Genomic DNA, 27,328 nt, shown 5'->3' with positions numbered 1-27,328 from the left:
TAATCAAGAAATATTGCAGGCCACTGCACTCCCTTCGATGATTAACTACCCTAAACCTCGGGGTTGGCTTTTGGACAAGAGTTTGGCTTCTTTACAGGTTGCTGGCCCCTTGAATAAAGCTCTAACTCCTTTCCAATCAAAACTGGTCTCTTGAGTAATGATCTTTCAAGCAACAGGCAGCCAAACTTGTGTTTGGTAACACATCCTTGGTAACGCAGAGTAGAGCCAGGTTACACTTGGTAACACAGAGTATAGCCAGGTTACTTTGATGATTGTCTCTTAGATTGTTGATTGCTGTTCCTCACTTTAGATTCCTACAAAGGCTATAGTCTTGACCATGAATAACAGCCCCATTAACTGGGGCCCTGACTGGGACCTACTTCCAGTAATCCTAAACTATAATTTTGGCAGCCATCTAACTCCAAGTACTGCTTAGAAGCTATTTATCACCCATTCAGACCTTCGGACAATGATAATTGTTGGAGTAATTGCATTCTTATTGGACTTGGTGATTTGGAATTTTGGTTTCTTCCTGTTGGTGGTCAGCACTTGTCCTCCAGTCTTTGTAACTTTCCAGTCCCAGTAAACTTTAGTTCATTGTCTCTCCCAGCATACCTTTCAGGAACTTCCAGCATATCTCATAGCTAGGTTGTAACAATTTTACTATTACAATATTCTGTTATTATAATTTTACTATAACAAGTAGAATATAACATTTCTACTATAACAATTCTATAAATCACTATTAGTTTTATCTCATAAAGAAAAGTTGACAATATACTATTGTTTGCAACAAAAAGCATTCTTGAAATAGCTTTTCTTGTTTTCAGCTACCTTGGAGTGAAATTTCATAAGCCAACTTCATAATACCTCTACACAGCACAAAAAGTTAAAATTTTAACTATCCTGATGCCTCTTCTTTTTAATATATTTCAATAACTTGGTATAGTTTTCATTTATCATTTATTTATTCAACAAAATTTAGTGAACACTTACGATGTGTTATAGCTATGCTAGCTATTGATAATAAGAAAATAATTCTGAAGAATATTTTCATAATAGTATTTTAGAATACCAGCTTCAGATGTTAATTGGTGTCCAAGGAATTCTGCTCTTGAATAGACTTGCCTCTTGAAACTTCTCAATATAAGTTACCAAATAAAAGGCTTTGAAAACTCCAGAAGTAAAAAAAAAAAAACTATTTATTTTTTTTTTTTAATTTTTTTTTCAACGTTTATTTATTTTTGGGACAGAGAGAGACAGAGCATGAATGGGGGAGGGGCAGAGAGAGAGGGAGACACAGAATCAGAAACAGGCTCCAGGCTCTGAGCCATCATCCCAGAGCCTGACGCGGGGCTCGAACTCACGGACCGCAAGATCGTGACCTGGCTGAAGTTGGACGCTTAACCGACTGCGCCACCCAGGCGCCCCAACAACAAACTATTTAAACAGTAGAAAGAAAATATTTTCCTGATTAGCATCCTCTCCCAAAGATCTCCTTCCCTCCACCAGTTTTTCCTTAATAGTTGAGAAGCACTAGGAGCAAATTAGTAGCAAATTTGATGCCTTATTATTGTCAGAATGAGCAGCTTAGTGTCAAATATATTATTAAGGCTCTTGTATTTTGCAGATAATCTCCGTCATGACATATACTCAGTGTATGGAAGCTAGAATAAGATACCTTCAGAACCTGAAGAAAATGTATTGGACAAGATCAGAAAAGCAGAATTTTAAATCTGACCAAAGCATATTAAACATGTAGTTGTAAAGCAGTTAATACTGGGGACTTAATCTAAGTGGTTGGACAGTCTCCCTGGATACCATCCTATCTGGAAAGAGGTGACTTTTAAAAATTGTTATTTTAACATGGGGTTAAACATGTTATTTTAACATGTTATTTATTATGGGGTATGACTACATATTATTACTACAAAAATTCAAACAACACAGCAGTAACCACTTTTAGTATACCATTTTCAATCCATCTATACATGTGTGTGTGTATATAATATATATGAACATACATGTACACACATATGTGTGAATACATACATGGATTTCTGGGAAAAACTATAATGTGATATGAAAATATCTGTGATTACTACTGCTGACAAAGTCACAGGTAATGTTAGTGTTGTTGTGGTTTGTTCCTTTCATTTGTAGTTAATTGAAATAAAGGCTACCTTTCACTTGCAGGTTAGAAGAAATAATGTATACCCTTTTCTTCAAGCAAGCAAGGACTCCAGGTTAAGCAACCTTGAAATAGGTGTTATACCTGGTTCTATGGTTCAAATTTAAGGAGTTCCAGAACTTTGAGGTTAGGGACTGACAATTGCTTTCTTTATGAATTCCACCATGATGAATTAGAGGCAAAATACAGCCTAACATAACAGTTGAAATTATCAGGGTCCACCATAGCTAAAATAGCTTTATCACTAATCACCACTAGTCACTCTCTACTTCACTATCTTGTTTTATTTTCCTCATTCTTTTTTTTTTTGTTTTGTTTTAGACTTTTCATTCAAACGCTAGTTAACACATATGTTAAAATTGGTTTCAGGTAAATTTAGTGATTCATCACTTACATGTAACACCCAATGCTCATGACAAGTGCCTTCCTTAATACCTGTCACTCACCTATTTCCCTCTATCACCATTCAACTTGTTCTCTATTTTTAAGTGTCTCTTATGGTTTCCTTCCCTCTCTCTTTTTTTGCCTTCCCAGAAGTTCATCTGTTTTTCTTTGTTAAATTCCACATATGAGTAAAATCATATGGTATTTCTCTTTCTCTAAATTATTTTGCTTAGCAGAATACACACTAGCTCCATCCATGTCATTGCAAATGGCAAGATTTCATTCCTTTTGATGGCTGAGTAATATTCCATCATGTGTGGGTATGTATGTGTGTACATACATGTACACACATACATCTGTAAATACATGTATGCACACATACATGTGTATACATACATACATACACACAATCTTTTTGTACTTATTGAGGGCTGATTTGAATGATTCCACTGCTTTAGGATGAAATTTTCTGAATATATTTGTTAAGACCATCCAGTCCTGTCTGTCATTCAGAGCCATGGTTTTCTTGTTGATTTTCTTCTTAGATGATCTGTCCATTGGTATAAGTGGGGTGTTAAACTGCCCTACTATTATCTTATTACTATCAATGACTCTTTATGTTTGTGATTGATTTATATATTTGGGTGTTCCATGTTGGGGGCATAAGTTGTTTATAATCATTAGATCTTCTCGGTAGATAGACCCCTTCAGTATGTATAATGCCTTTCATCTTTTGTTACAATCTTAATTTTAAAATCTACTTTTTCTTTTTTTTTAATTTTTTTTTCAACGTTTATTTATTTTTGGGACAGAAAGAGACAGAGCATGAACGGGGGAGAGGCAGAGAGAGAGAGGGAGACACAGAATCGGAAACAGGCTCCAGGCTCCGAGCCATCAGCCCAGAGCCTGACGCGGGGCTCGAACTCACGGACCGCGAGATCGTGACCTGGCTGAAGTCGGACGCTTAACCGACTGCGCCACCCAGGCGCCCCTAAAATCTACTTTTTCTGATATAAGTATGTCTACTCCAGTTTTATTTTGACAACCATTAGCATGATAGATGGTACTCCATCCCCTTACTTTCAATTTGCAGGTTTAAGTCTAAAATTAGTCTCTTGTAAGCAGCATATAGATGGGTCTTATTTTCTTGCTCATTATGATACCCTCTGTCTTTTGATTGGAACATTTAGTACATTGACATTTAGAGTGAGTACTGAAAGATATGAATTTAGTGTCATTGTGTTGCCTGTAGAGTTGGTGTTTCTGGCAATGTTCTCTGGTCCTTTCTAGTCTTTGTTGTTTTGGGTCTGTTTTGTTTTGTTTTCTTCAAAGCGTCCCCCTTAAAATTTCTTGCAGGACTGGTTTAGTGGTCACGAACTCCTTTAGTTTTTGTTTGTCTGGGAAACTCTTTATCTCTCCTTCTATTTTGAATGACAGCCTTGCTGCATAAGTAATTCTTGGCTACATAATTTCCTGATTCAGCACGTTGAATATGTCCTGCCCCTCCTTTCTGGCCTGTCACGTTTCTGTGGACAGATCTGCTGCAAACCTGATCTGTCTTCCCTTATAGGTTAAGGATTTTTTTTCCTTGCTGCTTTCATAATTCTTTCCTTGTCTGTATATTTTGTGAATTTGACTATGACATTCCTTGGTGATGGTCGGGTTTTGTTGCATCTAATGGGAGTTCTCTGTGCTTCTTGGATTTTGATGACTGTGCCTTTCCCCAGATTAGGAATGTTTTTTGCTACAATTTGCTCACATAAACTTCTACCCCTTTTTCTCTCTCTTCATCTTCTGGGATTCCTATGATTTGGATGTGATTCCTTTTTAATAAGTCACTGAATTTTCTAAGTCTTGTATCATGAGCTTTTGCCTTTGGTTTCCCTCTTTTTTTCTGCTTCATCATTCTCCATAATTTCATTGTCTATATCACTGATTCACTGCTCTGCTTTCTTCATCCTTGCTGTTGAAATATTCATTTGAGATTGTATCTCAGTTGTAGCATTTTTACTTTCATTCTTACTAGATTTTACTTCTTTTATCTCCTCAGAAAGGGATTCTTTGCTTTTTTCAACCCCAGCTAGTATTCTTTTTATCATGATTCTAAATTCTACTACAGACATCTTGCCTATATCTGTGTAGCTTAAGCCCCTGGCTGTCATTTCTCCCTGTTCTTTCTTTTGGAGTGAATTCCTTCATTTTGTCATTTTGAAGGAAGAAAAATATTTAAATAAAAATAAATATTAAAAAATTAAAAACAAAGCAAAAAATAAAATAAATAAAGCTAGATTCTATATGTGTTTTGGTCTGATTGTTGAAAGAAGCTTGATAGAATAGAGAAAAAAAGGGAAAGAAAGGAGAAAAAAGTAAGAAAAAATTTTAAATTAAAAAGAATATATAATAAAAAATTAAATGAAATAAAGGCAGTGAAATAGAATGAAAAAAATAAAAATAAATTTAAAATAAATTTAAAAAAATAAGAGAAAAATAGCCTTTTCTCTTTGTTTATCCAAGAAAGGAAGAAAAGAAAGAAAAACAATCTAAGCAAAAACATAAGCAAAGAAAACATATAACTGAACCAGCAAACAGAATGAAACCCAAATGAAGTTACATTCAGTTTCCCCTAAAACTGAATCTATGAAGCCCTCTATAGTCCATACACTAAGCAGGTGGAGTAACTTGTGTTGGTCTTAAACAGGCAGAGTGACTTGTGCTGGTCTTCTAGGGGATGTGCTTGGAGGGCGCAGTGGGTGGGTTTGTTGTAACAGCTCCATTCGCCACTAGGTGGCACTGCTTAGCTTACTGAGGTGGACCAGTGTGTCATGCATGTGTATGCACATGCATGTGTGTAGGAGAGGTAGAAATGGCTTCACCCAGCTTGGTAGTCTCTGGCACAGGAAGTTCCCCATCTCACCAACCCACAATAAAGCACCCCTTTGTCTCAGGCATCTGTCCAGTCCCCACCTCTACTCTGTCCATGTCCAAGCTGTCCTCATATCAGTCTGCACCTCCCTCCAGAGTTTTATTTCAGATGGGGTTGTTTCAAAACCCCACACTTCAGAGATCCCCATGGCTTCGATCCACTCCAACTCTCTAGGAGAGGGTGTTGCTGAGCAATGGCTGGGTGCCAGCTTATGCCAGAAAACGTTCATGAGATTACACAGCAGCATAGGTTCAGAGATTATGGCAAATCACAACACACAGCACCAGGTTTTACTGCACTCTGATGTCTTTGTCTCAATACCAGCAAATGTGGCTGCTCTCCAGGGTCCGCTGTGACCTTTGCCTATGGAGAGGCTGTGTGGCCGCTATCAAATTCATTCCAAGCAGGGGAAATGCTTCTTCCCGTGTGACACATGGACCCCTCAGACCCCACTGTGTTCTTCTGAGGATTCGCCCTACTTCCTCACCGGAACACTGCCAGGCCCTGAGCTCTGGGACTTCAGATTCTGTGCCCAACTGTTTATAGAATCCTGGTGGTATTGAAACCCTCTCCTTTCTTCCCATCTATGGCTTTGGAACAGATGTCTTGTTTAGTCCCTGTGAGTGTTTAAACTCTTTCTCTCTTTTTCTCCAGCTACTTTCAGGGAAGTGCTTTTCTTGCATGATTCTGATGTGCCACACTCTCCCCCTTTCCCTTTCTCTGTCCTCTCTCTGCAAAAACAGCTCCCTACCTTCTATGGCTTTTCTCTCCCCCAGTATACCTCTCTGCACCATGTATCTGCCGAGTTCTGTGGCTCAAGTTATGGAAATTTTTGTGATAATCCTCAGATCAATTTCTTAGGTGTTCAAAATGGTTTAGTGCTTACCTAGCTGCATTTCAGGGATGAGACAAGTTCAAGGTCTCCATGCTTCTCCACCATCTAAACTCCTTTCTCCAACATACTATGTAGTATAGGAAACAAAATGATGATTACCAGAGGAGAGGTTGGTGGGGATGAGTGAAATAGTTGATGGGGATTATAGAGTACACTTATTATCATGAGCAGTGAGTAATGTATAGAATTGTGGAATAACTATATTGATACCTAAATTTATTATAATACTATGTGTTTACTGAAATCAAAATTAAAAACTTAATTAAACCATGAGGTAAATTTTGATATGGAAAACAGAAAGACTGAGTAGGAGGAGTAAATTGCACAGGTTTTGAAAGTTATTGAAGTTGTTATTAGCTTTAAAGAGATGTTCATAACTAATAGCTTTGAAAAATATCTCATAAAAACAAAAAAAGACAATAAGCTATAGTAAAGAAAAGGCAAAGAGGAACAAATCAATCCATTTCACTATAAAAATATTATCAAACCATTAAGAAAGACAGAATAAAAGGAACAAGAGAACCACAAAAATATGGAAAATTATTAAAATGGAATACATATGTTTATATCTATGAACAGTTACTTTATTTTTTATGAATAATTAATTTAATTGTAGATGGATAAATTCATGAGTCAATGGATATAGAGTAACTGAATGGAAAACAACAAAAATAAAGACCCAACTATATGTTACATACTGAATATTGATTGTAGATTTATAAATGCATAAATCTAAAAATGAAAGGAGAGCAATGTTATTCCACACAAATGTTAACAAAAAACAAAAAAATGGAATGATAGCTATATTTAGACAAAACAAACAGTAAGTCAAGATAAAACAAAGTTCATTACATAATGATAAAAGAGTGAACTCATTAAGATGATATAACAATTAGACATAAAGACACTTGCAGATTAAAAGTGAGGGGATGTCGAGTCATCTATCATACTAATGGATGTCAAAAGAAAGTGAGAGTAGCCACACTTATATCAGACAAACTAGATTTCAAAACGAAGACCATAATAAGACATGAAGAAGGGAATTATATCACAATTAAGGGGTCTATCCATCAAGATGATATAACAATTATAAATATTCCTGCCCCCAACTTGAAAGCAACCAAACATATAAATTAATAAGAAACCTGAAGAAAGTCATTGATAACAATACAGTAATAGTAGGGGAATTTAATAGCCAACTTAGAGTAATGACAGATCATCTAAGGAGAAAATCAACAAGGAAACAATGGCTTTGAATGACACACTGGACTGAATGGACTTAACAGATATATGTAGAACATTTTCCTGTAAATCAGTAGAATACACATTCTTCTTGAGTGCACATGGAACATTCTCCAAAACTGATCACATACTTTGTCACAAATCAGTGCTCAACATGTACAAAAAGATTGAGATCATACCATGCATATTTTCAGATCACAATGCCAAGAAACTTGAAGTCAACCACAAGAAAAAATTTGGAAAGCCTTCAAATACACGGAGGTTAACAAACATCCTATTAAAGAATGAATGGATTAATGAGCAAATGACATTAGAAATTTTAAAAAAATACATGGAAGCTAATGAAAATGAAAACATGACAGTAATAACTCTTTAGGATGCAGCAAAGGCCATCTCAAGAAGAATGTTTATTGCAATTCAGGCATACGTCAAGAAGCAAGAAAGGTCTGAAATATATAATCTAACCTTATACATAAGGAAGCTAGAAAAGGAACATCAAGTAAAGCCTAAAACCAGCAGAAGAAAGTAAACAATAAAAATCAGAGCAGAAATAAATGATATAGTAAGAAAAAAAAAACAGTAGAACAGATCAACAAAACTAAGAGCTGGTTCTTTGAAAGAATTAACAAAATTGATAAACCCCTTAGCAGACATATCAAAAAGAAAAGAGAAAGGACCCCAATAGATAAAATCATAAATGAAAGAGCAGAGATCACAACCAAAACCACAGAAATACAATTATAAGAGAATACTATGAAAAATTACATGCCAACAAATTGGGTAATCTGGAAGATATATATAAATTCCTAGAAACATACAAACTGCCAAAACTGAAACAGGAAGAAATGAAAAATTTGGACAGACCCATAGAGAGAAAAAAAAAAATGAATAAGTAATAACTACAACCCAGCAATTGCACTACTAGGTATTTACCCAAAAGAAAAAATGCTGAATTGAAGGGGCACGTGCACCCCAATGTTTATAGAAGTTCTATCAACAATAGATAAATTATGGAAATAGCCCAAATGTCCATCAAGTGATAGAAGATTTGTCCATTTGGTGATAGAAGATAGAAGTGATATATAAATGAAATATATATATATATATATACACACACACACACACACACACACACACACACAATGGAATACTACTCGGCAATCAAAAAGAATAAAATATTACCATTTGCAATAACATAGATGGGATTAGAGTGTATTATGCTAAGCGAAATAAGTCAGGCAGAGAAAGACAAATGTCATATGATTTCACTCATATGTGGAATTTAAAAAACAAAACAGATGGACATAGGGCAAGGCAAGGCAAAATAAGATAAAATAAAGATAAAATATCTTAAAAATAAGATAAAAAGAGAGAGGCAGGGAAACTGTAAGAGACTCTTAAATACAAAGAAGAAACTGAAAGTTGCTGGAAGGTAGGTGGGTGGGAAGATGGGCTAAATAAATGTTGGCATGATGGGTATTAAGGAGGGCACTTACTGGGATGAACACTGGGTGTTTTATGTAAGTGAAGAATCACTAATTCTACTTCTGAAACCAATACTACACTACACTATAACTAATTTGAATTTAAATTTAAAAAGAAGATGATATAATTATAAACATATGCACTCAAAACCAGAGTTTCTAATATAAAGAAAAGATTGATATATATGAAGGTAAAAATAGGCAGCAAAATATACATAGTAAAAGACTACATGAGTCCACTTTCAATAACTGGTAAATCATGCACACAGAAAATCTATTATGGAAAAACAGACTTGCACAACAGTATAGATCAAATGGTTTTATCATACATACACAGAATATTCCACCCAATAGCAGAATACACATTCTTATCAAGCATGCACAAAACATTCTCCACGTTGGAGAATATACTAGGTAACAGAGGAAGAATAAACAAATTTTAAAGATTGAACCTATCCCAACAATCTGAGTACAATAAAATGAAAATCAATACCAGTAACTTAAGAGAATGGGGAAATTCACAAATACGTGAAAATCAACCAGCTATTGAACAACCAGTAGGTCAAATAAAATAACAAAAGGTAGTAAAAATGTATCTCGAAAAAAAACCAAAAATAAAACACAGCATACCAAAATGTATGCAATGAAATAAAAGCAATAGTTAGAAAAAATTTATAAACCCATTTTTAAAAAGTTCTCAAATAAACAACCTAATGCCATCTCAAGAGACTTCAAAAAAAGAAAAAAAATTGATTAAAATAAGCAGAAGGAAAAAATAATTATGAAAGCACAAATAAATCAAATATAGGATCAACATTTTAAAAGTAAAAACTATCAAGCAAATTAAGAGTTGTGCTTTTCTTGAAAATATGAAATATATCCAACTTTTTTCTGGTCTAACTAAAAGAGAGAACTGAAATAGAAACAATCAGAAATTTAAAAGGATTTTAACCTGACTCATCATTATACTTGATTCCACAGAAATAAAAAACTCTCAAGTGATTAATTATGAAAAATAATATGCCAATAATTTAAACAATGTAGATCAAAGGAAGAATTTCTGTAAACATACAACATGCAAAGACTAAATTGAAAAGAAATTGAAAGCTTGGTCATTAGGATAGCATCAATAAACAAAAACCTTCCAATCAACAAAGCCCAGAGCCATATGTTTTCAAGGTGGATTCTATTAAACATTTAAATGTTAATTACTATCAATAATTTTTCAACTCTTCTAAAATTATAAAGAAAGATGAAACAATTCTGAACTCATTTTAGAGTATGAGAGGAAGATAGTGGCAGACTAGGTAGACCCTAGGCTCGCCTTGTCTTATGAACACTAATTATCAAATCATCATAAATACCACAGAAATCAATCTGAAGGCTGACAGAACAAACTTCACAACTAAAGGGAAAGAAGAGGCCACATCAAAGAAGGTAGTAAAGAAAGAGATGTCATTTATGGGAGACAGAGACTGTGGGTTTTATGGAGGGGATGGAGCCATGGTCATGTAGATAGATGGACAAGAGAGAGAGTAACATACAGTGGAATGCACAAGGAGAATACTGCCCCAAAGCAATTGGCTTGGAAAACAAGTGGCTGAATTTCCTGAGGTTTTACAACCACCGGGGCTTAAATCCTGGAGTTGAAAATGCCAGTGGGCTTGGCTGGGCTGGGGATGGAGGGCACTGCCCTGCTCCTGGAGAGAAGGCAGAGAAAAAGCCAGGGGGCAGACAGCATGCAAACAGTGAAGTGAAGAGCGCCCAGAGCACACAGTGGGGAGAATATTGGCTCTTTTCAGAGTACATGCCTGAGAAGCAGTGTTCACAGAGACACCTCTCCAGGGACAAAAGAGCTGGTTAGTGCCATTTCCCTCCATGGTCCCTCAGCATAATCACAGAGTCACCTGCAGGAAGCAGTGCAGTACCAATTGGCTGTGAAACTTGCTTACACCAAGCCCCACCTCCTGAGATCTGGTGGAACTGCCTTTCTCAGTCACTCGTGGCTACATCCCTGTATGGTGGGCCCCTTCCCCAGAAGAACAGTACAAACCCCTGCCCAAACCATGTCTCCTGACCAGAGATTTCCATAGGGCCTTAGTTCAAGTGAAAGTAGTATCACATCTTATTTCACAAGCAGACCAGTGCACACTGAGTTAAACACTCACCAGGTTTAACATTCAGGCCAGGGACAAACACTGCCCACAGTAGGCAAGGAGAGCCTCTGCAGATGACTGGCCTGAAGGATAGAGTAGCCAGAATACAACAGAAGGGCACACACAGCACACTGGAGACACTTCCTGAAGCACCCGTCCTGGGCTCTACATGACCTCTTCTTCATAAGGCCATGTCCTTCATGAACTGGAGACATAACAGGATTTTTAAACACTCAGAGTAAGGTAGAAACTTAGATAAAATGTGGAGATTGAGGTATTTATCCCAAATGAGAAAAGATAAGACCATGGCAAGAGATCTAGGCAAAAGAGGTATAAGTAACATGCCCAGTGGATAATTTAATGCAACCATCATACGGATACTCACTGGGTTAGAGAAAAGAATAGAAGAAATCAATGACATCCTTACACAGAGAATAAAGAGTTAACTAATTAATATGAGATGAAGAGTGCAATAAGTGAGATTACAAACATGCTTGATGTAATGAAGAGTAGACTGGAAGAAGCAGAAGAATGAATTAATGACCTAGAAGAGAAAGTAATAGAAAGCAATGAAGCTGAACAAAAGAAAGAAATAATTATGCAACCAAATAATAGACTTTGGGAACTCCGGAAACCATCAAATATAATAACACTCATATTACAGTAGTCCTAGAAGAGAGTGACATAAAGGCAGAAAATTTATTTGAAGAAATAATAGCTGAAGACTTCCCTACCTGGGGAAGGAAACAGGCACCCAGATCCAGGAGGCACAGAGATATCCCATCAAAATCAAAAAAAGCAGGCCAAAACCAAAACAGACTACAATTAAATTTGCAAAATACCGTGATAAAGGAAAAATCTTAAAATCAACAAGACAAAAGATGTCTTTAACTTACAAGGGAAAACCAATAAGGCTAGCTGGAGATCCTTCAACAGAAACTGGCAAGACAGAAGGGAGTGGCATGATATATTTCAATGTGTTGAATGGGAAAATCTGTTGCCAAGAAAATTCTATACAGCAAGGCTATCATTCAAGTAGGAGAGAAAAACAAAACAAAACAAAATAAAAACAACACACACACACACACACACACACACAAACTCTAAAAGAATTCATGATCACTAAACCAACACTACAAGAAATATTACAGGGGACTCTTTGAGTGCCAAGGAGAGACTAAAGTTGACAAAAATAAGAAAGGATAAGAGAAAATCTCCAGAAACAATAATAAAATGACAATAAATACATACTGATTAAGAATTACTTTGAATGTAAATGGACTAAATGCTCCAGTTAAGATACATAGGGTGTCAGAATGAATAAAAGGCAAGACTCATTGATAGGCTTCCTACAAGAGACTCATCCTAGACCTACAGACACCTTCAGTGTGAAACTGGGGGGGTGGATTTTATCAAGAAAGGATTCTGTATTTTGTCAAATGCATTTCCCATATCTATTGAAAGGATCACATGGCTCTTCTCCTTTCTTTTACTAATATTGATGTACACATTAATTTGCAAATAATGAACCAGCCCTGCACCCAGGTATAAATCCCACTTGTTCATGGTAATAATTCTTTTGATGTAGTGTTGAATTGGTTTGCTAGAATCTTGAAAATTTTTGCATCCAGGGATGATTGGAAGATGGCGGCGTAGGAGGACGCTGGGCTCACTGCACGTCCTGCTGATCACTTAGATTCCACCTACACCTGCCTAAATAACCCAGAAAACAACCAGAAGACTAGCAGAACGGAGTCTCCGGAGCCAAAGCGCAGATGAGAGGCCCATGGAAGAGGGTAGGAAGGGCGGAGAGGCGGTGCGCACTACACGGACTTGCGGGAGGGAGCTGGGGCAGAGGTGCAGCTTGCTGGCCAAGCAGAGCCCCTGAGCATGGCTTGCAAAAGTGGAGGGGCCTGACAGAGTGTGTTCCCACAGCAAGCACGACTTAGCATCTGGGAGGTCATCAGTTAACAGCTCTGCTCCGAAAGCAGGAAGCCTGGAGGACAAAGGGAGGGAGAGCTGCTGAGCCCCGGGACTACAGAGCTCAGTTTGGTGGGGAACAAAGGCGCTCACCAGCACCATCTCCCTCGCCCATCCCCCAGCCAAAATCCCAAAGGGAACCAGTTCCTGCCAGGGAACTTGCCTGCTCCCCACAAACACCCAACGCTGTGCTTCTGCAGAGCCACCCCTCCGGCAGTGGGTCTGACTCCCTCCCGCTGCCACAGGGCCCCTCCTGAAGTGGATCACCTAAGGAGAAGTGAGCTAAGCCTGCCCCTCCTGCCCCCGTGCACCTTGCCTACCCACCCCAGCTAATATGCCAGATCCCCAGCACCACAAGCCTGGCAGTGTGCAGGTAGCCCAGATGGGCCATGCTACCCCACAGTGAATCCCCCCCTAGGAGAGGGGAAGAGAAGGCATACACCAGTCTGACTGTGGCCCCAGCGGTGGGCTGGGGGCACACATCAGGTCTGACTGCGGCCCCGCCCACCAACTCCAGTTATACACCACAGCACAGGGGAAGTGCCCTGCAGGTCCTCAACACTCCAGGGACTATCCAAAATGACCAAATGGAAGATCCCCTCAAAAGAATCTCCAGGAAATAACAACAGCTAATGAACTGATCAAAAAGGATTTAAATGATATAACAGAAAGTGAATTTAGAATAATAGTCATAAAATTAATCGCTGGGCTTGAAAACAGTATAGAGGACAGCAGAGAATCTATTGCTACAGAGATCAAAGGACTAAGTAACAGTCAGGAGGAGCTGAAAAACGCTTTTAACGAGATGCAAAATAAAATGTAAATGTCCATGGATCGGATTGAAGAGGCAGAGGAGATAATAGGTGAACTAGAAGATAAAATTATGGAAAAAGAGGAAGCTGAGAAAAACAGAGATAAAAAAATCCAGGAGTATGAGGGGAAAATTAGAGAACTAACTGATACACTAAAAAGAAATAATATACGCATAATTGGTATCCCAGAGGAGGAAGAGAGAGGGAAAGGTGCTGAAGGGGTACTTGAAGAAATTATAGCTGAGAACTTCCCTGAACTGGGGAAGGAAAAAGGCATAGAAATCCAAGAGGCACAGAGAACTCCCTTCAGACGTAATGTGAATCAATCTTCTGCACGGCATATCATAGTGAAACTGGCAAAATACAAGGATAAAGAGAAAAATCTGAAAGCAGCAAGGGATAAACATGCCCTCACATATAAAGGGAGACCTATAAGACTCGTGACTGATCTCTCTTTTGAAACTTGGCAGGCCAGAAAGGATTGGCAGGAGATCTTCAATGTGTTGAACAGAAAAAATATGCAGCCGAGAATCCTTTATCCAGCAAGTCTGTTATTTAGAATAGAAGGCGAGATAAAGGTCTTCCCAAACAAACAAAAACTGAAGGAATTTGTCACCACTAAACCAGCCCTACAAGAGATCCTAAGTGGGATCCTGTGAGACAAAGTACCAGAGACATCGCTACAAGCATAAAACATACAGACATCACAATGACTCTAAACCCGTATCTTTCTATAATAACACTGAATGTAAATGGATTAAATGCTCCAACCAAAAGACATAGAGTATCAGAATGGATAAAAAAAAAATAAGACCCATCTATTTGCTGTCTACAAGAGACTCATTTTAGACCTGAGGACACCTTTAGATTGAGAGTGAGGGGATGGAGAACTATCTATCATGCTACTGGAAGCCAAAAGAAAGTGGAGTAGACATACTTATATCAGACAAACTAGACTTTAAATTAAAGGCTGTAACAGGAGATGAAGAAGGGCATTATATAATAATTACAGGGTCTATCCATCAGGAAGAGCTAACAATGATAAATGTCTAAGCACCGAATACGGGAGCCCCCAAATATATAAAACAATTACTCATAAACATAAGCAACCTTATTGATAAGAATGTGGTAATTGCAGGGGACTTTAACACCCCACTTACAGAAATGGATAGATCATCTAGACACACGGTCAATAAAGAAACAAGGGCCCTGAATGATACATTGGATCAGATGGACTTGACAGATATATTTAGAACTCTGCATCCCAAAGCAACAGAATATACTTTCTTCTCGAGTGCACATGGAACATTATCCAAGATAGATCATATACTGGGTCACAAAACAGCCCTTCATAAGTTTACAAGAATTGAAATCATACCATGCATACTTTCAGACCACAATGCTACAAAGCTTGAAATCAACCACAGGAAAAAGTCTGGAAAACCTCCAAAAGCATGGAGGTTAAAGAACACCCTACTAAAGAATGAATGGGTCAACCAGGCAACTAGAGAAGAAATTAAAAGATATATGGAAACAAACGAAAATGAAAATACAACAATCCAAATGCTTTGGGATGCAGCGAAGGCAGTCCTGAGAGGAAAATACATTGCAATCCAGGCATATCTCAAGAAACACGAAAAATCCCAAATACAAAATCTAACAGCACACCTAAAGGAAATAGAAGCAGAACAGCAAAGGCAGCCTAAACCCAGCAGAAGAAGAGAAATAATAAATATTAGAGCAGAAATAAACAATATAGAATCTAAAAAAACTGTAGAGCAGATCGACGAAACCAAGAGTTGTTTCTTAGAAAAAATAAACAAAATTGACAAACCTCTAGCCAGGCTTCTCAAAAAGAAAAGGGAGATGACCCAAATAGATAAAATCATGAATGAAAATGGAATTATTACAACCAATCTCTCAGAGATGCAAACAATCATCAGGGAATACTATGAAAAATTATATGCCAACAAATTGGACAACCTGGAAGAAATGGACAACTTCCTGAACACCCACACTCTTCCAAAACTCAATCAGGAGGACATAGAAAGCTTGAACAGACCCATAACCAGCGAAGAAATTGAATCGGTTATCAAAAACCTCCCAACAAATAAGAGTCCAGGACCAGATGGCTTCCCAGGGGAGTTCTACCAGATGTTTAAAGCAGAGATAATACCTATCCTTCTCAAGCTATTCCAAGAAATAGAAAGGGAAGGAAAATTTGCAGACTCATTTATGAAGCCAGTATTACTTTGATTCCTAAACCAGACAGAGACCCAGTAAAAAAAAGAGACCTACAGACCAATATCCCTGACGAATATGGATGCAAAAATTCTCAATAAGATACTAGCAAATCGAATTCAACGGCATATAAAAAGAATTATTCACCATGATCAAGTGGGATTCATTCCTGGGATGCTGGCCTGGTTCAACATTCACAAATCCATCAACGTGATACACCACATTAATAAAAGAAAAGAGAAGAACCATATGATCCTGTCAATCGATGCAGAAAAGGCCTTTGACAAAATTCAGCACCCTTTCTTAATAAAAACCCTTGAGAAAGTCGGGATAGAAGGAACATACTTAAACATCATAAAAGCCATTTATGAAAAGCCCACAGCTAACATCATCCTCAACGGGGAAAAACTGAGAGCTTTTTCCCTGAGATCAGGAACATGACAGGGATGCCCACTCTCACCACTGTTGTTTCACATAGTGTTGGAAGTTCTAGCATCAGCAATCAGACAACAAAAGGAAATCAAAGGCATCAAAATTGGCAAAGATGAAGGCAAGCTTTCACTTTTTGCAGATGACATGATACTATACATGGAAAATCCGATAGACTCCACCAAAAGTCTGCTAGAACTGATTCATGAATTCAGCAAAGTTGCAATATAGAAAATCAGTGTACAGAAATCAGTTGCATTCTTACACACTAATAATGAAGCAATAGAAAGAAAAATAAAGAAACTGATCCCATTCACAATTGCACCAAGAAGCATAAAATAACTAGGAATAAACCTAACCAAAGATGTAAAAGACCTGTATGCTGAAAACTACAGAAAGCTTTTGAAGGAAATTGAAGATATATAAAGAAATGGAAAAACATTCCATGCTCATGGATTGGAAGAATAAATATTGTCAAATTGTCAATACTACCCAAAGCTATCTACACATTCAATGCAATTCCTATCAAAATTGCACCAGCATTCTTCTCGAAACTAGAACAAGAAATCCTAAAATTCATATGGAACCACAAAAGGCCCCGAATGGCCAAAGTAATTTTGAAGAAGAAGACCAAAGCAGGAGGCATCACAATCCCAGATTTTAGCCTCTACTACAAAGTTGTAATCGTCAAGACAGCACGGTATTGGCACAAAAACAGACACATAGACCAATGGAATAGAATGGAGACTCCAGAATTGAACACACAAACGTATGGCCAACTCATCTTTGACAAAGCAGGAAAGAACATCCAATGGAAAAAAGACAGTCTCGTTCTGGGAGAACTGGACAGCAACATGCAGAAGGTTGAAACTAGACCACTTTCTCACACCATTCACAAAAACAAACTCAAAATGGATAAAGGACCTGAATGTGAGACAGGAAACCATCAAAACCTTAGAGGAGAAAGCAGTAAAAGACCTCTCTGACCTCAGCCGTAGCAATCTCTTACTCGACACATCCTGAAAGGCAAGGGAATTAAAAGCAAAAATGAATTACTGGGACCTTATGAAGATAAAAAGCTTCTGCACAGCAAAGGAAACAACCAACAAAACTAAAAGGCAACCAACGGAATGGGAAAAGATATTTGCAAATGACATATCGGACAAAGGGCTAGTATCCAAAATCTATAAAGAGCTCACCAAACTCCGCACCCGAAAAACAAATAACCCAGTGAAGAAATGGGCAGAAAACATGAATAGACACTTCTCTCAAGAAGACATCCAGATGGCCAAAAGGCACATGAAAAGATGCTCAACGTCGCTCCTCATCAGGGAAATACAAATCAAAACCACACTCAGATATCACCTCACGCCAGTCAGAGTGGCCAAAATGAACAAATCAGGAGACTATAGATGCTGGAGAGGATGTGGAGAAATGGGAACTCTCTTGTACTGTTGGTGGGAATGCAAACTGGTGCAGCCACTCTGGAAAGCAGTGTGGAGGTTCCTCAGAAAATTAAAAATAGACCTACCCTATGACCCAGCAATAGCACTGCTAGGAATTTATCCAAGGGATACAGGAGTACTGATGCATAGGGGCACTTGTACCCAATGTTTTTAGCAGCACTCTCAACAATAGCCAAATTATGGAAAGAGCCTAAATGTCCATCAACTGATGAATGGATAAAGAAATTGTGGTTTATATACACAATGGAGTACTACATGGCAATGAGAAAGAACGAAATATGGCCCTTTGTAGCAACGTGGATGGAACTGGAGAGTGTGATGCTAAGTGAAATAAGCCATACAGAGAAAGACAGATACCATATGTTTTCACTCTTATGTGGATCCTGAGAAACTTAACAGAAACCCATGGGGGAGAGGAAGGAAAAAAAAAGTGGTTAGAGTGGGAGAGAGCCAAAGCATAAGAGACTGTTAAAAACTGATAACAAACTGAGGGTTGATGGGGGGTGGGAGGGAGGAGAGGGTGGGTGATGGGTATTGAGGAGGGCACCTTTTGGGATGAGCACTGGGTGTTGTATGGAAACCAATTTGACAGTAAATTTCATATATTGAAAAAAAAAAAGAAAAAAATTTTTGCATCCAGATTCATCAAAGATATTGACCTATAATTCTTTTTAGTGCAGTCTTTGGTTTTGGAATCAAGGTAATGCTGGTTTCATAGAATAACTTTGGAAGCTTTCCTTCCATTTCTATTTTCTGGAATACTTTGAGGAGAATAGGTATTTATTATTCTTTAAATGTCTGGTAGAATTCCTGTGGGAAGCCATCTGGCCCAGGACTCTTATTTGTTGGTATATTTTTGATAAGTGATTCAATTTCTTTGCTGGTTATGGGCCTGTAAAAATTTTCTATCTCTTCCTGTTTGAGGTTTGATGGTGTGTGGGTGTCTAGGAATTTGCCTGTTTCTTCCAGATTGTCCAGTTTGTTGGCATATAATTTTTCATAGTATTCTCTTATAATTGTATTTGTGTTCTTGCTTGTGATCTCTCCTCTTTTGCTGATTTTTATCTATGTGGGTCCTCACTTATCTTTTTGAGAAGTCCGGCTAGGAGGTTATAAATTTTATTTATTCTTTCAAAAAACCAGCTTAGTTTCATTGATAAATTCTACTGTTTTTATGGATATTTTATTGTTTATTTCTAATCTTTATTATTTCCCTTCTGCTGGCTTTGGGCTTTATTTGCTGCTCCTTTTCTAGCTCCATTACATGTAAGGTAGGGTTGTGTATTTGGGACCTTTCTTGCCTCTTCAGGTAGGCCTGTTTGGCAATCTATTTTCCTCTTAGGATGGCCTTTGTTACAACCCGAAGGATTTGGACTGTCATATTTTCATTTTCATTTGCTTCCATATATTTTTAAATTTCTTGTCTAATTTCTTGGTTCACTCATTCATTCTTCAGTAGGATATTCTTTAACATGCATATATTTGAAGGTTTTCCAAATTTTTCCTTGTTGTTGATTTCAAGTTTCATAGCACTGAGATCAGAAAATATGCATGGTATGATCTTAATCTTTTTGTACCTGTTGCGGGCTGATTTGTGACCTGATATGTGGTCTATTCTGGAGAATGTTCCATGTGCACTCACCATATATGAAAAGCCTGCAGCTAATATCATCCTCAACAGGGAAAAAAATGAGAGCTTTACCCTTAAGATTGGAAACATGACAGGGATGTCCACTCTCACGACTGTTGTCCAACATAGTACTGGAAGTCCTAGCCACAGCAATCGGACAACAAAATGAAATAAAACACATCCAAAACGGCAAGAAAGCCAAAGTAATGTTGAAAAAGAAACCCAAAGAAGGAGGCATCACAATCGCAGACTTTAGCCTCTACTACAAAGCTGTAATCATCAAGACAGAATGGTATTGTCACAAAAACAGACACATAGACCAATGGAATAGAACAGAGAACCCAGAAATGGACCTACAGATATATTGCCAAGTAATCTTCAACAAAACAGGAAAGAGAACCTAATGGGAAAAAGAAAGTCTCTTTAGCAAATGATGCTGGGAGAACTGGACAGCAACATGCAGAAGAATGAAAGTGGACCACTTTTCTACACCATAAACAAAAATAAATTCAAAATGGATGAAAGACCTAAATGTGAGACAGGAAACCATCAAATCCTAGAGGAGAAAGCACGCAACACCCTCTTTGACCTCAGCCACAGCAATTTCTTGTTTAACACATCTCCAAAGGCAAGGGGATTAAAAGCAAAAATGAACTATTGGAACCTCATCAAGATAAAAAGCTTCTGCACAGCAAAGGAAACAATCAACCAAAAAGAGAGCCCAAACAAGCAACAGAAAGAAGACATTTGCAAATGACATATCAGATAAAGGGATAGCATCCAAAATCTATAAAGAACTTATCAAACTCAACACCCCAAAACCAAATAATCCAGTGAAAAAATGGGCAGAAGACATGAATAGACACTCTTCCAAAGAAGATATCCAGATGGCTAACAGAAACATGAAAAGGTGCTCAACATTGCTCATCATCAGGGAACTATAAATCAAAACCACACTGAAATACCACCTCACACTGGTCAGAATGGCTGAAATTAACAACTCAGGAAACAACAGATTTTGGCGAGGATGTGGACAAAGAGGAACCAGAACCTTCTTGCACTGTTGGTAGGAATGCAAACTGGTGCAGCCACCCTGGAAAACAGTGTGGACGTTCCTCAAAAAATTAAAAATAGAATTACCCTATGACCCAGCAATAGCACTACTATGAATTTATCCAAAGTATACAGTAGTGCTTATTTGTAGGGGTACATGTACCCCAATGCTTATAGCAGTGCTATCACAATAAATTATGGACAGAGCCCAAATGTCCATCAACCCATCAACTGATGAATGGATAAAGAAGATGTGTATACACACACACACACACACACACACACACACACACAGTGGAATACTACTCGGTGATGAAAAAGAATGAAATCTTGCCATTTGCAACAACGTGGATGGAACTGGAGCATATTATGCTAAGTGAAATAAGTTAAAAAATACAGATAACTTATTTTCACTCATACATGGAATTTGAAGAAGCTTAAAAGAATATACCATAGGGGAAGGGAAGGAAAAGACAACACAAAGATCTTCTGCTGGCTATGTGAAGACATGCAGGGAACACGTGCAGATCCAAGGAGTGTCAGGAAATTGCAGCAGATTTTGTATCTAACTGTCCTCTGGGGGATCATGGGGCTCTGTGTCTCATAATGCTATCACATTTGATAGCCTTGAGACCAGAACATCGCTGACATTTCAGCAATTACTCCATTCACCCTTCCAGACTTACAATACACTCTCTAGAAATAACTCCACAGGGATAATCCTTATAAAGCATTTATAAGCTCACACTTAATAAACACTCAACTAAAGGTAGCACTGTTTTCATTTGGTAACCCACATAAAGTTATATATCCTATTGAGTTAGAAAATAAAGCTGGTTGACACTGGGAAAAACTAGCTCCCTACACAAATCACTACCACTACTCTATGCTAGTAATGGTTTCCATTTACAACATACTTTTAAAGTAGAAGCTTCCTAGTTATTATGTTTGCATAAAACAGTGCTTCACAAACTTTTAGATCCCTTTGAAAATCAGTGGTCTATACTATATATATCTTAGTTCATATAATGCCTTCAACTTATCCTTATAAACTTAGTGAACACGTTTTCATACTCCTCTTTCTACATTTCTTCTTTTCCCTAAAGCTGTGGTTCCTCAAGTATAGCCCATAGACCAGCAGGATCAGTATCTGCTTCACCAGGGAACTTGTCAGAAATGCAGACTCCTGGGTCCCACCCCAGACCTACAGAACCTGGAAATCTGGGTACTGGTGTGGGGCAGCAGTGTGTTTCAACAATTTCTCTTCCAAGTGATTCTAGTGCCTGCTCCAGTTTGAAAACTATTGCCCTATCCTAATAACATCACTAACATAGCCTATAAAAACCATCATTTCATTGTATCAATAATCCCATAATATTCATATCTCTAGTTTTGATTTCATCTCTCCATTTCTGTGTATATGCTTTCACTATTCACTTGTGTTTATTTCAGTTTCTAGGTGGTTCCATCTTGGACAAATATCTATCACAAAACATATTTTGTCTTCAGTGACAAAGAAGACTAGTTGGTCATTACAATAGGAAGGATCAAGCTAAATCATAACTTAATTTTTCTAACCTTTCATTCTTTTATGCATCCTCTAAGTCCAAATTATAACTAGAATCTGAGCAAGGGTTGAACAAGAGCAAATAATAACTACACTTTTTTCACACTTACCTGATTTAATGTCTGTATCTGTATCTATCTGTCCACTTTCTAACTACCTTCAAATATAACCCCATATATTGAGGATAATGAGAACATATCAACTCATGGCTCATATTAGTCACAGAACAGACCCCCACTTCATTTACTCTTCTTCATTTTCCTAGATATTAAGAAAATAAAGAATCTAGAATATCTACTAAAAAACTCCCCTTCTGCAGAGGATTAATACAACCGTTGATAAAATTAGTTCCATGACCTTTTAAAGCTTGATAATTTTAATCTACATAATGTAGGCTACCTAAAAACCATGTGCTTCACTGCTTAGTGAAAACTACTTCTCCCAACTGAGGATGATAAGATTGGGAAGGGTGAGGTTCTGTTGGTCTAGAAGTTTTCTTCATGATATAGAGAGAAGAGAAATGAGATGAATACACTGTGTTATAGATTTACCAAATGTTTTTGTGTTCTTTTATTGTATCTACAGAAGCAGATAAAGAGCTTTGAGTAATTCTAGTTAGTGTTATCAAGCTCCTTTTCTCCTAGTTAACAATGCTTCATCTTTTCATTAGGCGATGAAATAAAACACAACTTCTTGAAAAATATTTTAATATTACTTGATCAGCATAATGTAATTATGGGATAATTAGATGTAATGGGATACATCCCATTAGATGTAATGGGATACATAAAGTTAACCATTCCTGGACCACAGAGAAAGGATACTTATATCTCATAAATCTTATCTCTTTTCCCTCAACTTTTTATTCATTCCTTCTCCAGCTGCAACCTAGAAGAAGCTTTCAACACACCTCAGGCCTATATTACTGCCACAGCTTCTCCAGCTGCCACCAGTCAGCCCATATAGTCTAGGTTAATTTTCTTTCAAAATTCCTTTCACATAATTCCCTCCTCAAAAACCTACAATGGTATCCTATTTCCTATCACATAATATCTAAACTCTTCTAACTTTAAGACTATAATCTGCCTCCATCCTTCCTATCCAACTTTATTCTATAATATTTCCCAAACAGCAGATCCCCTCCCCATAGGATAACTATGAAATTCATTTGCTCTTTCTTAGGGAAAAAGTTGAAAAGACAAGGAAAAGAAAACAGACACTGAAATCCCTAACAGCAAAAGTTTATTTACAGTTGAAGTTAAGGAATAATTTTAATGCATGCTGAGAAATTAGTAATATTCCAAACTTATAGGTTACTATCCAATGAGGAACACAAGATGATGTTGGAAAAGGCTATGGCATACACAACTATTAGAACCAGGTTATCAGAACACACACTATTAGAATCTTGTTATCAGAACACTTACATATCACATACTTTTATGTCACATCAAGTCCATGAACAGCTCATTTTCTAACTTCTCACTGGCTATTTTAGTAAATAGCATTCAAGGTTAAACGTTAAGAATGACGTGGGGAAGAAATACACAAGTGGTAAGCATCACATTTCAGAGCCTACATATATGAATACAACATTAAGATTAATTAAGAAACAGTATTTCAAAATTTTTTGAAACAACATGTGGCAATGTTTAGCGCATGAGGAGACACTGTTTTGGTCCATCCACTCTCTCCAGCTTTTCAAAGTGTTTCCTGGCATTGCGGATGTTGATCAGAGTAGCTGCAGAAGCTGAGGGTAGGGAGGGTAGGGGTGGAGGAGATACCCAACATAATAAGTACAAGCAGCCAACGGAATGTCTGACTAGTAAAAACAAATAAATAAACAAAAGAGAGCCAAATCTCTCAAAATAGGTCACAGAGAACATACAGGAATAGGAGGTCCCAAGTTAACTATGATTTAATTTTTCTGAATAAGCAGAAGATTTGTTTATATTTAAATATATTTCCAAAATAAAATTTCCAAATCTTTTTTTGGTTCATTTTTAGAATAAAACCCATTATGTTATGTTGTATTTTAATATTAACCTAAGTAGGAAAAGCCAGTGGATCAGAGATAATTTATTTAAACTTCTGGGAACATCCTGGAAACACTGCTAGAACCTTTATTTCAGTAGTTATGATGAACATGGCTATTATGGCATGGAAGTACCAAATACATCCTTTTATGCCCAGGGTACAAATGTGGGAATATAGTATTTAGGAATATACAGTGACATATAAAATGGTTCAGCATTTAGTAATCCAGAGCTTAGACTGATTAGTCTTTTGAAAATTTATACTATATGAAGCATAAATCATACATATGGGTTCTCTTTTCTTTAAAATCCCTAGATTTAGTACCTTGATTTCTGAAATTTCATGAAGAAAAAAAAAACAAATCTAAATTATTTTTAAGCTTCAAAATATAAGTTTAGTAAACAAAAAAACTAGTTATTACTAGTACTAAAATAGCTTTTTTATTGTGGTAAATAATACATATAACAAGAAATTTACCATTCTAACCATTTAAAAATATACAGGTCAGTGGCATTAAGTATATTCCCACTGCTGTGCAACCATCCCCACTACAAGATGTTTGTTCATTATCTAATAAAGTACTACCTCTAGGGCAATTAGTTTAAAGAATGAAGCTTTAAATCTATGTCAGCTAAGTTTGAACTTACGAATGGATGGATCAGACATCACGACCATCACATAAGTGTTGGATGTAAAGATGTCAATGAAAGCAGCAAAGTTAGAGTTCCTGACTTCCATGCTCTGGAAAGACGCAGCTAGCTTGCTATAAGCGAAATGAGAAAAAGTAGTAAAGAACATAAAATAATAGCAATATAAAAAATTCTTACTTTGTATGTTGAACATTCAATAGCATTATACCTTGATCCACCACTTCATTAAGACAGTTAATCACTAACTTCACTTTGTTTTCCAAGGAAACTCTAATGCTAAATTTACTATGTTTTGGAAAGTGACTTAGAAAGTGGATTAGGACTTGACATTGACTGTGAAATGGGCTTAGACCTAGATCCATGTTAAAATAACAGATTACAAAAGATTTCCCTAATATTTAAGAAGTTTAGGTTGAAATTTTCCTATCATTGTGATGAATAACTATTTTTGAATGTTCATTATATTGAAATTAGAGAAATGATCCCATTTCTTTAAAAACAAACAAGGTAATTATATTTGCATGCCATTTGCTATTTCTTCTTAAAAATGTTAGCATAAACATGCCAGTAAGTCTCACAGTGTGCTAAGACATAAAAAGAGTAAACTTATACTTGTTCTATTGTCTGGGCATCAAAGTTTTACCAGGATAAGGATTTTGATTATTACATATTTACTAAATTATAATGTTCAGCCATTCCTTCTTCCTATATTCACAATGCTAAGATTCAAACCGTATTTAATCAAAAGTGAGACAACATGATTAGACATTTCCAGACTGTATTCTGTACCATTCCTGAATCAGTATCTATTTTAATTACTATAGTATTATAGCAAAATTTTTATTTGGTAGGGTAAATTCTCCTTTCTTCTTTTTCAAAACTCCCTTGGGTATTTTCTGTTTATTTCTTCCTACATAGTATCGAATATCTCAAAAGGTTTTTCTGCTTAGATATTTTTCACATGCTTCTTCTGTATCAGTTGAGTTTGGATTAAAGGACAATGACTTTCACCTGAACCAACTGTAAGCTCCCTTAGAGTTTAGCTTTCTTTTCAATTAAAAGAACTACTCTGAACACAGAAGTGCAATCTACTGTGGTTATCTGAACCTCTCAAAAGTGACAACTTTTTCCAGACATAAATAGATCACAAAAGATCTCTTACCTGCAGCTCAGCTTAAATTGCTTAATAATGTTGCTGATTTTCTCAAATCTGTGGGCATCACGCTGCTCTTTACACTGATAGTGAGAAATCACCTATGAAAAAAAGCAATACTCTTAAATATGCAAAGTAGTCATATCACCTTCTGCTACTTAATCCTCAAGTTAGACCTCTGTCAGTTTCTTGGTCACCCTGAATTTCAGGATAGACTTGGCACCCAGCCTTACTGTCTCTTCTTCTCTCCCATATCCTGCCAATGTACTGCATAATTTCAACATCCCTATGGATAACCTATACAGTAGTGTTCATTTATAATTTTATTGGACATTAAAATATTACCTATTTTGGTTTCACTGCTGTTATTTCTCATTTATGTTAATTAAATGGTCATCTTATTTCAGTATTTCACAGGATGTTTTTGATTTAAAAAGTACAAATTAGGGGCACTTGGATGGTCAATCGGTTAAGCATCTGACTTTGGCTCAGGTCATGATCTTGTGGTTCCTGAGTTCGAGCCCCATGTTGGACTCTGTGCTGACAGCTCAGAGTCTGGAGCTTGCTTGGGATTCTGTGACTCCCTCTCTCTCATCCCCTCCCCCACTCATACTCTGTCTCTCAAAAAATAAATAAACGTTAAAAGTTTTTTAAAAAGTACAAATTTAAAAAAATTAAATATTTTTAGTGGTTCTTCAGATGTACATAATGTACTGATTTTTTAAAAGATTTTTAATGTTTATTTATTTATTTTTTTAAGGTATATTCATTTTTCACACAGAGAGAGAGAGACAGCACATAAGTAGAGGAAGGGCAGAGAGAGAGGGAGACACAGAATCTGAAGCAGGCTCTAGGCTCTGAGCTGTCAGCACAGAGCCAGACGTGGGGCTCGAACCCACAAACTGTGAGATCATGACCTGAGCCAAAGTCAGACACCTAACTGACTGAACCACTCAGGCGCCCCCCTAGTGTACTGATTTTAATGAAGGCTATACCTAAGTAGCTTTTGGCATCACATTTAAAAATCTTAAGTAT

The 27,328-nt window shown here is 37.0% G+C and overlaps 1 protein-coding gene across 5 annotated transcripts in view; it reads right to left on the bottom strand.

Moving 5' to 3' along the window:
* Nucleotides 1-23,392: 23,392 nt before the first annotated feature.
* Nucleotides 23,393-27,328, bottom strand: part of RRAGB (Ras related GTP binding B) — a 42,545-nt gene continuing 38,609 nt past the window's right edge. For 4 of the 5 annotated variants that reach the window (XM_047844271.1, XM_047844270.1, XM_047844269.1 and 1 more), the window contains exons 9-11: nt 26,303-26,394; nt 25,138-25,253; nt 23,393-24,203 (exon numbers count right to left, since the gene is read on the bottom strand). In XM_047844271.1, coding sequence (XP_047700227.1) covers nt 24,106-24,203; nt 25,138-25,253; nt 26,303-26,394 — 306 coding nt within the window. In that variant the 3' untranslated portion in view covers nt 23,393-24,105. The remainder of the gene's footprint in view (nt 24,204-25,137; nt 25,254-26,302; nt 26,395-27,328) is intronic. The other variant, XM_047844268.1, reaches the window with a different exon arrangement.

This window comes from Prionailurus viverrinus, chromosome X (genome assembly GCF_022837055.1).
Source record: "Prionailurus viverrinus isolate Anna chromosome X, UM_Priviv_1.0, whole genome shotgun sequence".
In the NCBI taxonomy this organism is placed as follows: Eukaryota; Metazoa; Chordata; class Mammalia; order Carnivora; family Felidae; genus Prionailurus; species Prionailurus viverrinus.
Note: the sequence above shows the minus strand (reverse complement) of the source record. Positions and strands in the feature narration are given on the sequence as shown.